Source organism: Acipenser ruthenus, chromosome 4 (assembly GCF_902713425.1).
Source record: "Acipenser ruthenus chromosome 4, fAciRut3.2 maternal haplotype, whole genome shotgun sequence".
Lineage (NCBI taxonomy): Eukaryota > Metazoa > Chordata > Actinopteri > Acipenseriformes > Acipenseridae > Acipenser > Acipenser ruthenus.
The window spans coordinates 100,101,146-100,110,331 of record NC_081192.1 but is presented as its reverse complement, the minus strand read 5'-3'; the positions used below and the strand labels follow the sequence as shown (position 1 = coordinate 100,110,331).

Genomic DNA, 9,186 nt, shown 5'->3' with positions numbered 1-9,186 from the left:
ATGTATTTACTAAATTAATTTAAGAGTTGAAATGGTATAGGCGGTTCAGCATAACTTGACCACACATGAAGGTGGGTATTACAAGTATTACATCAAAAATTGAAACAACAAAGACATAACATACTGTAATTTAAAAGCCAGTGAGATTATGTGTAACATTTTATATTTTTATGAGAATACTGTCAGTTGAGCCTCACCTATGTTAGTAAATTATAAGAACATAAGAACATAAGAAAGTTTACAAACGAGAGGAGGCCATTCAGCCCATCTTGCTCATTTGGTTGTTAGTAGCTTATTGATCCCAGAATCTCATCAAGCAGCTTCTTGAAGGATCCCAGGGTGTCACCTTCAATAACATTACTGAGGAGTTAGTTCCATACCCTCACAATTCTCTGTGTAAAAAAGTGCCTCCTATTTTCTGTTCTGAATGCCCCTTTATCTAATCTCCATTTGTGACCCCTGGTCCTTGTTTGTTTTTTCAGGTCAAAAAAGTCCCCTGGGTTGACATTGTCTATACCTTTTAGGATTTTGAATGCTTGAATCAGATCACCGCGTAGTCTTCTTTGTTTAAGACTGAATAGATTCAATTCTTTTAGCCTGTCTGTATATGACATGCCTTTTAAACCCGGGATAATTCTGGTTGCTCTTCTTTGCACTCTTTCTAGAGCAGCAATATCCTTTTTGTAACTGTTATATCTCAAGGGTTTCTTCATAACTTGCAAGGACGAAACAGGACACGGAGTTCATGCATTCTACTGCCTTTATTACGAACTGCGCAACAACTGACAATGATACCGTCAATATCCCACAGTGCCCCTGTATAACCCCACTACGGTATGCGTGCATGGACAAACGTAATATACAACATCTCCTCCCCTTTTACATGAATTGTCCCTTTAGAAAAACAATAGACTGTATCTCTTTTGTTTAGATTTCCTTTTCTTAAAACAACTGTATCCATATATATATATATATTGTAACAAAGTACGGGGCAAGGTAATGGATGGGATATACATTCGGCCCCGATTTGTACAATTTAACCCTGGATTCTAAGAGAAATGTGGCCGTGGCCTACTGAACTACACTTCCCAGGTTGAAAGACAGGTTCTAATTGAACAAGTGCCAGATTTGATTAGGCACCTGTTGGCAATTAGCCCAGGTATTTAAACTGGGCTGAAGCAACAAGGCGAGGTTGTTTTTTGACAAGGCTCAGTCCTGCACACAGACCTGGCGTGTTGCTGAGGAAAGTATTGTTTTCGATCGTGATTCTCTTGTAGAAACAATTACATTAAGTTTATGACTCAGTAAACGGCTTAGCCGTCCGAGAACTCAGTTTAGTCTCTAACAAGTTTAGGTAGACCTCCATGAAGGAGGTAGGCGTTTGTTTTGTTTGAATTTATTTTGTTTGGAAAAGTCATATGTATGTCAGTGTTTGAACAACCTGCCGAAACAAAGACTGATAATAAACATACGAGTGCTGTCTCGTTCAACCAAACTTGCGTTGTCAAAGGAATCAATTATTTACACTAGAAGACCGTGGTTCGACAGGAAGTCTGACAAAATTTCCCCCCCACTTTGTCACAATATATATATATATATATATATATATATATATATATATATATATATATATATATATATATATACAGACGTGCTCAAATTTGTTGGTACCCTTACAGCTCATTGAAATAATGCTTCATTCCTCCTGAAAAGTGATGAAATTAAAAGCTATTTTATCATGTATACTTGCATGACTTTGGTATGTCATAGAATAAAGCAAAGAAGCTGTGAAAAGAGATGAATTATTGCTTATTCTACAAAGATATTCTAAAATGGCCTGGACACATTTGTTGGTACCCCTTAGAAAATATAATAAATAATTGGATTATAGTGATATTTCAAACTAATTAGTTTCTTTAATTAGTATCACACATGTCTCCAATCTTGTAATCAGTCATTCATCCTATTTAAATGGAGAAAAGTAGTCACTGTGCTGTTTGGTATCATTGTGTGCACCACACTGAACATGGACCAGAGAAAGCAAAGGAGAGAGTTGTCTGAGGAGATCAGAAAGAAAATAATAGACAAGCATGGTAAAGGTAAAGGCTACAAGACCATCTCCAAGCAGCTTGATGTTCCTGTGACAACAGTTGCAAATATTATTAAGAAGTTTAAGGTCCATGGAACTGTAGCCAACCTCCCTGGGCGCGGCCGCAAGAGGAAAATCGACCCCAGAGTGAACAGAAGGATAGTGCAAATGGGAGAAAAAGAACCAAGGATAACTGCCAAAGAGATACAAGCTGAACTCCAAGGTGAAGGTACGTCAGTTTCTGATCGCACCATCCGTCGCTTTTTGAGCGAAAGTGGGCTCCATGGAAGAAGACCCAGGAGGACTCCACTTTTGAAAGAAAAACATAAAAAAGCCAGACTGGAATTTGCTAAAATGCATATTGACAAGCCACAATCCTTCTGGGAGAATGTCCTTTGGACAGATGAGTCAAAACTGGAGCTTTTTGGCAAGTCACATCAGCTCTATGTTCACAGATGAAAAAATGAAGCTTTCAAAGAAAAGAACACCATACCTACAGTGAAACATGGAGGAGGCTCGGTTATGTTTTGGGGCTGCTTTGCTGCGCCTGGCACAGGGTGCCTTGAATCTGTGCAGGGCACAATGAAATCTCAAGACTATCAAGGCATTCTGGAGCGAAACGTACTGCCCAGTGTCAGAAAGCTCTGTCTCAGTCACAGGTCATGGGTCCTCCAACAGGATAATGACCCAAAACACACAGCTAAAAGCACCCAAGAATGGATAAGAACAAAACATTGGACTATTCTGAAGTGGCCTTCTATGAGTCCTGATCTGAATCCTATCGAACATCTATGGAAAGAGCTGAAACTTGCAGTCTGGAGAAGGCACCCATCAAACCTGAGACAGCTGGAGCAGTTTTCTCAGGAAGAGTGGGCCAAACTACCTGTTAACAGGTGCAGAAGTCTCATTGAGAGCTACAGAAAACGTTTGATTGCAGTGATTGCCTCTAAAGGTTGTGCAACAAAATATTAGGTTAGCGGTCCCATCATTTTTGTCCATGCCATTTTCACGCCATGCCCCGACCTTACCCATGGGGATTATTCTGCCCCAGATAAAAGGATACATCATTATAAATCTAAGCGACTTGGTGCACACCGTTCTCGGGTAGGATACCGGCGGTCAACACTGTCTACTGATGGTGGCGGTGACATGGATGTAGGCAGGTTGGTTGCCTATGTCACAGTCTCTTCATACACTTGTGTGGGCGGGGCTGAAACAGTAGCTTCCTGAGAAGGTGAGCCCCTTGGCAAAGGCTGCTTGCTCAGGGTGTCATCCAGGAACAGTTCTGGACCAGCGGCTCTCGGTTCCGCAGGAGTTTCCTTTCCCAACAACAGCTGGTCTGTATGTCTCCTCCAGATAAGATTGTCTGCAGTTTTGACTGTGTACGATACAGGACCAGTCTGTGCGATGACTGTGGCAGGAACCCATTTCGGTCCGTGGAGGTAGTTCCGTGCTAGTACATGCTCTTCCGGATTGAAGGTTCTGTCCTTTGCTCTTTGCTGTCTTCTCTTGACTTGGATCTCCTGTTGACGCCTCACGACTTCCTTTTCCTTAGGTGGTCTGAGAAGGTCAAAGTTGGTGCGTAATGGTCTTTTCAAGAGAAGCAATGCTGGTGATGCTTTTGTGGTTGCATGCGGCGTGTTTCTGCAAGCTAACAGAAAACTGTTCAGGCGTTGATGCAGGGTCCCTTGACCTTGTGACGCTTTTAAGGCATGCTTCATGGTATGTACAAACCTCTCGGCCAGGCCGTTGGTCGATGGGTGGTAAGGTGCAGATCTGATATGCTGTACACCATTTACCTGGAGGAACGTAGCCAGTTCCTGCGACACGAATTGTGGTCCATTGTCGCTCACAAGTTGTTCTGGGGAACCAAAACGACTAAACATCCCACGGATGCAAATGTAACCTGGGTCACTCTTTCTTCCCCATGCCACTTCACACTACTGGCTTCACAAGGCGATTGTTTTATTGTGCTGCAAACAGAAAATGATAATCAGGGTTGCTGTCCCTCTTCATTAGCGCAACTCTCAGCTAGAAACAGCAATACAAGAAGAATCATTCCCTGTTTTTACAAAATACCAGTACTCTATGAACAAAATAACCTTATTGAACAAGATAGTCTAGTCTGCAGGTAATCAGTGAAGCCGTGCTCTTTGCTTTCAGTTTATGCTAATAAAATGAAACAGTACAACAGTGCATTAAGCCTTAAAATAAAAAATAAAAAAAAGTATCGTTCCTTTCTTTTAAATAATGCAAAGTATCACACATTCATACAACACAAAATTACATAATACAATTCCAAAATAAATGTTCACCATAAAATACAAGACTAACTTATTTTTGAGTTATGTTTACACATTTATTTTAAAAGCAAAGAGCAGCGCCTACCTTTCTCTGAGTGTAAGAGCGCGGACTGGCTAAAATGGCGATTGTACTACACTAATCAGTAAGATCGGATCATACCATTTATGCCAGAACTCTGAAACACTAAATTTACAGCAAATTACTTCACAGTGGGGTAAATCAAATAATATCAGAAATAACTGTATGGATTTGTACCATTTACCTAAATGCAACTGCACAGCAAAGGCTCCACAATTATTATTATCCACCCCTACGCCACATAGCAAAATGGACCGCGCTCTCAGATCGCACCACGCAACCAACTCTCCCCACAGACTCCCCGAACAATGTAACTAAGGCTTCTAGGTTCTCCGATGTCAAATTTTGTGAAACTTCATTTAGTCATTTTCTATCTTGGTTACACAAAGGAGCAGGTTGGGGATGGTTTCGAACCCTCTGGCATGTGAAGCATGTCTTCGCCTTCTCCTCTATGTTTCCATCCAAACCAGACCACCAAAAGTAGCTCCGAGCGATCTCTTTCATGCGAACCATTCCACAATGTCTAACTGTTGCAGCACTGGCTTCCTCAGCGACAGCGGAATAATCACTCTCCTCCCCCACAGAAGGCAACCAGACTGCACTGACAGCTCATGTGTGCTAGAAAGGTACGGTTTCAGCTCAGGCGTGTCTCCTGTCACTTTGCCTTTGACGATTGTCCATCACCTCAGATAGCAATGGGTCATTTCGGGTATATCTTCGCACTTGTTTTGAAGTGATAAGTGCATTTTCCACTTGTCTGAAGTAAAAGATGTCCGCTTGGCGTGTGTCTGGTTTTCCCACAGGTAATGGCAACCTTGAAAGTCCATCTGCATTGCAGTAAAGTTCAGACTTGCGGTATTTGATGTCGTAGGTATGCGCGGACAACAATAAAGCCCACCTTTGCATTCTGCTCGCTGCAAGTGATGGAATCCCCCTGTGCAGCCCGAAGATACTCGTCAGTGGACGGTGATCTGTCAGAAGAGTAAACTTCCTCCCGAACAGATATTGGTGAAACTTGCGAACGCCGAAAACGATGCCTAGGGCTTCTCTTTCTATCTGGTCGTAGTTACTTTCTGCTTTGTTCAGTGTTCTTGATGCAAAAGCGATAGGTTTCTCCTCACCGTTTGGCATGATGTGAGACATGACTGCTCCCACGCCATATGGTGATGCATCACAAGCAAGCTGTAGTGGCAGTGATGGGCCGAAGTGCATCAGGGCCTCCGACTTCAGGAGTGTTTCCTTTGTTTTAACAAATGCTTCTTCACATTTGTCAGTCCATGTCCAGGTTTTCTCCTGACAGAGTAACTGATGTAGCAGCTTTAACATCGTTGCTAAATTTAGGATAAACCGTCCGTAATAGTTCAGTAACCCCAGAAAGGAACGCAGCTGGCTGACGTTCTAAGGCGCTGGGGCATCCAAGATAGCCTTGGTCTTGGAGGGAGCCTTATGGAGACCTGTGGCATCGATCACATGTCCAAGATATTCCACCAATGACTGGAAAAACTTGCATTTGTTTTTTCGAACTCGGAGTCCATAGTCCTGCAGCCTCTGTAAGGTTTCATCCATGTTCCGGAGATGGTCCTCTTCATCCTTCCCAGTAACCAGGATATCATCCAGGTAGCATTGAACTCCTGGCAATCCACTCAAGATTTGATCCATTGCCCTCTGGAACAACGCTGGTGCTGATGTGATTCCAAAAGGAAGACGACAGTACCTGAACAACCCCTTGTGTGTCGTAACAGTCAGCAGTTCTCTTGACTTTCCATTCACATGCATTTGCAGGTAGGCTTGGCAGAGGTCGATTTTACTGAACTTTTGACCCCCAGCTAGCCCTGCAAACAGATCATCAATGTGCGATAGTGGATACTGCTTGGCTGACAACACAGGGTTAAGAGTCACTTTAAAATCTCCACATATTCTGATTGACCCATCCTTCTTGAGGACAGGTACGATGGGCATCGCCCATTCACTCACGCTGACCGGCTCCAGTACTCCGTCCTTCACTAGAGCATCGGGATCCGCCTCCACCTTTGGTCTGATAGTGCAGGGTACGGGTCGTGCTTTCAGATACATTGGTTTGCTGTCTGGCTTAATATCAAGCTTCACTGTAATGTCTTTCATGCTACCCAGCTCACTTTTAAAAACTTCGTAATGTCTCTTTAAAATGGAGGGTAGACCTGAGTCTCCATGGGTCATCATGCGTACTGATGGCCAGTCCAGTTTGATACTCTCCATCCATGAGAGTCCCAGTAGAGAAGGGTAGTCACCTTCAACTAGTGGCAGATTTGCAGTCTGTCCATTTAACTGAACTGTAACCTCAGTGATTCCTTTCATAGCAACAGATTATCCAGTATATGTCTTTAACACCACGTTGGCTGGCTGAAGTGGAAGATGTTTCAATGTCTTTTTGTAGACTGTGTCTGACACGAGAGATACAGCTGCCCCTGTGTCGATCTCCAGGCTGCCCTTCTAGCAAGGGAGAGACCCAATAGCCGTGCGGACCTCCAGCAACCTTCAGTATGTGTAGTGTAACTTCCTCATCTGATGAGCCGCTCACCTCTGTTCTTTCCTGCTCCAGAGAGTGAACATGTCTCTTTTTTTATCTTTGAAGGTCTCTTTTCTGTTCTCTGACTTTGACACTTTCCCTGTGCTCTTTTTGTTTCTGCATGAACGCTCAATGTGCCCCTTTTTACCACAGCTGCGGCAATCCATGTCCTTACACCAGCATGCGGAGGCCTGATGTCCCACTTTGCCACAGTGGAAGCATGTGCCTTGCCCATTGGCCTGTCTCTGATTTTCAGTGGAAACTCTATGCACTTTCCCCGATGAGCTCAAGTTTTGAGCCTCTTTAGCTGCTAACTCCATGGATACACTAACTTCAATAGCCTTTTGCAAAGTTAGGTTGGTTTCAGTCAATAGTCTCTTTTGCGTAGCTTCACTACGTAGACCACACACTAATCTGTCTCGAATAGTGTCATTTAGCACATCATTAAATTCACAGTGTTCTGCTAATTTTCTCAGTACAGAAACAAACACTGTCACAGTTCCTCCTTCCTCCTGATTTCATCGGTGGAACCTAAACCTCTCAGCTATGACTAGGGGTTTTGGTGAGAAATGTCCTGCCAATGTATCCACTATTTCTTTATAGGTCTTATCACCTGGCCTCCCTGGCTGTAACAGGCTGCGTAATAAATTGAAAGTCTTTGCCCCCATAACACTAAAAAATGTGGGTACCAGTTTGTCATTAGGAATGTCATTTGCAAGAACAAAATAGTCAAATCTCTCCGTGTATGATCTTTCGCTGCTCCACACTCTCATCAAACTGTCCAATGTTCCCGACAATTCCAGCCATTTTTTTTAGTCACGTTATTTTCATTTACTTCACTCACCCACTCACTGTATTTTTTAATTTTTTTTTATTTAATCTTTTCCCCGTTCCTACGTCCGTCTGGAGTCCTTTCTTCTCAACCCAGACGATGCTAGCCTCTCTCGTTTCTAGCCAACCTCATTCACGTTCGTGTCTAGCTAGTAATACACTGTGCTAACATTAGCCTAAACTGTTCATGGAAAATAAAAGTTTTATACTTAAAAAAAAAAACAAATCCGACTTATCTTCCGAACAGAGAAGGGAACGCAGGTTCAGACTTCCTCGTCGCCATTTGTTATATCTCGAGGGTTTTTTCATAACTTGCAAGGAGGAAACAGGACACAGAGTTCATGCATTCTACTGCCGTTATTACGAACTGCGCAACAACTGACAACGATACCTTCAATATCCCATAGTGCCCCTGTATAACCCCACTACGGTATGCGTGCATGGACAAATGTAATATACAACAGTAACGAGGTGACCAGAACTGAACACAATATTCTAGATGAGGTCTTACTAATGCATTGTAAATTATAAAATATATTGGTTGTATGTTTAATAAGCTGTATACACTGAGTTTTGAGTTTGTTTAACTGCTCCTTACTGGTGCCTGATCTCACTTTGTGTAGTCTTGGTCACATGGTCTGATAGGGGCTGTACCATTGGAGTAGATGGCACAGGAAATGATTAGGTACCAGGAAATCGTGAATTGAAACTTTAATCTGTAGCTGTAGTATTTAAAGTGATATATGAGCATTAATTTAAAAAAAACGATTGCATTTAGTATACAGTAGTCTATATGCAGAACAGTAATAAGCCAGGGCCAGCAATAATGCTTCTAGAAAATGTTTTTAAACCATGTAATAATCACGTTAAACTGTGTTTGACTGGCTCAAATGTTCTGCAGTCTGCTGAGGTGTGATACAAATGTAATATCCTTTCTCAAACGAGTCAGTCGTCAATGAATGCCCTGCAGGTGGAAATACTTACACAAATATTAGAAGTCTTTCATCAATGGTTTTCAAGGATGCAATTTCTATTTAGATGCAGACATAGTCGACGCAGTGCAAGCATTTGCAAACACGTAGACCTATTTAATTTGCAAAATAGATACATAAGCAAAACAAAATAAACGTTTTCACAATGCCAAATACAGTACTATAATACTGTTGTAGGAAGCATTGCAAGATACGCTAGTCTGCGTGCTCTGTTAAGAGTCGGGACTGTGGGAATAAACAGACGCAAATAAAAACTCTACCGGAAACATGATCTCCTTACGTTTATCTTGCCGCAGTATCTCGTACTTATGTTACTAACTGCTTGTGGTTATATGACATTTTTCAGT

At 42.3% G+C, this 9,186-nt stretch overlaps 1 protein-coding gene across 1 annotated transcript; it reads right to left on the bottom strand.

Moving 5' to 3' along the window:
- Positions 1 to 3,071: 3,071 nt before the first annotated feature.
- On the bottom strand, positions 3,072 to 4,925 carry LOC131736976 (uncharacterized protein K02A2.6-like). Its single transcript, XM_059023232.1, has one exon. It carries the CDS (start codon positions 3,973 to 3,975, stop codon positions 3,262 to 3,264), a length of 714 nt encoding a protein of 237 aa, XP_058879215.1. The 5' UTR covers positions 3,976 to 4,925; the 3' UTR covers positions 3,072 to 3,261.
- Between the last annotated feature and the right edge of the window lie 4,261 nt (positions 4,926 to 9,186).

Bases quoted from the DNA above. Each gene is read 5' to 3' on its own strand.
- LOC131736976 (XM_059023232.1), bottom strand. From the start codon at position 3,975: ATGTTTAGTCGTTTTGGTTCCCCAGAACAACTTGTGAGCGACAATGGA.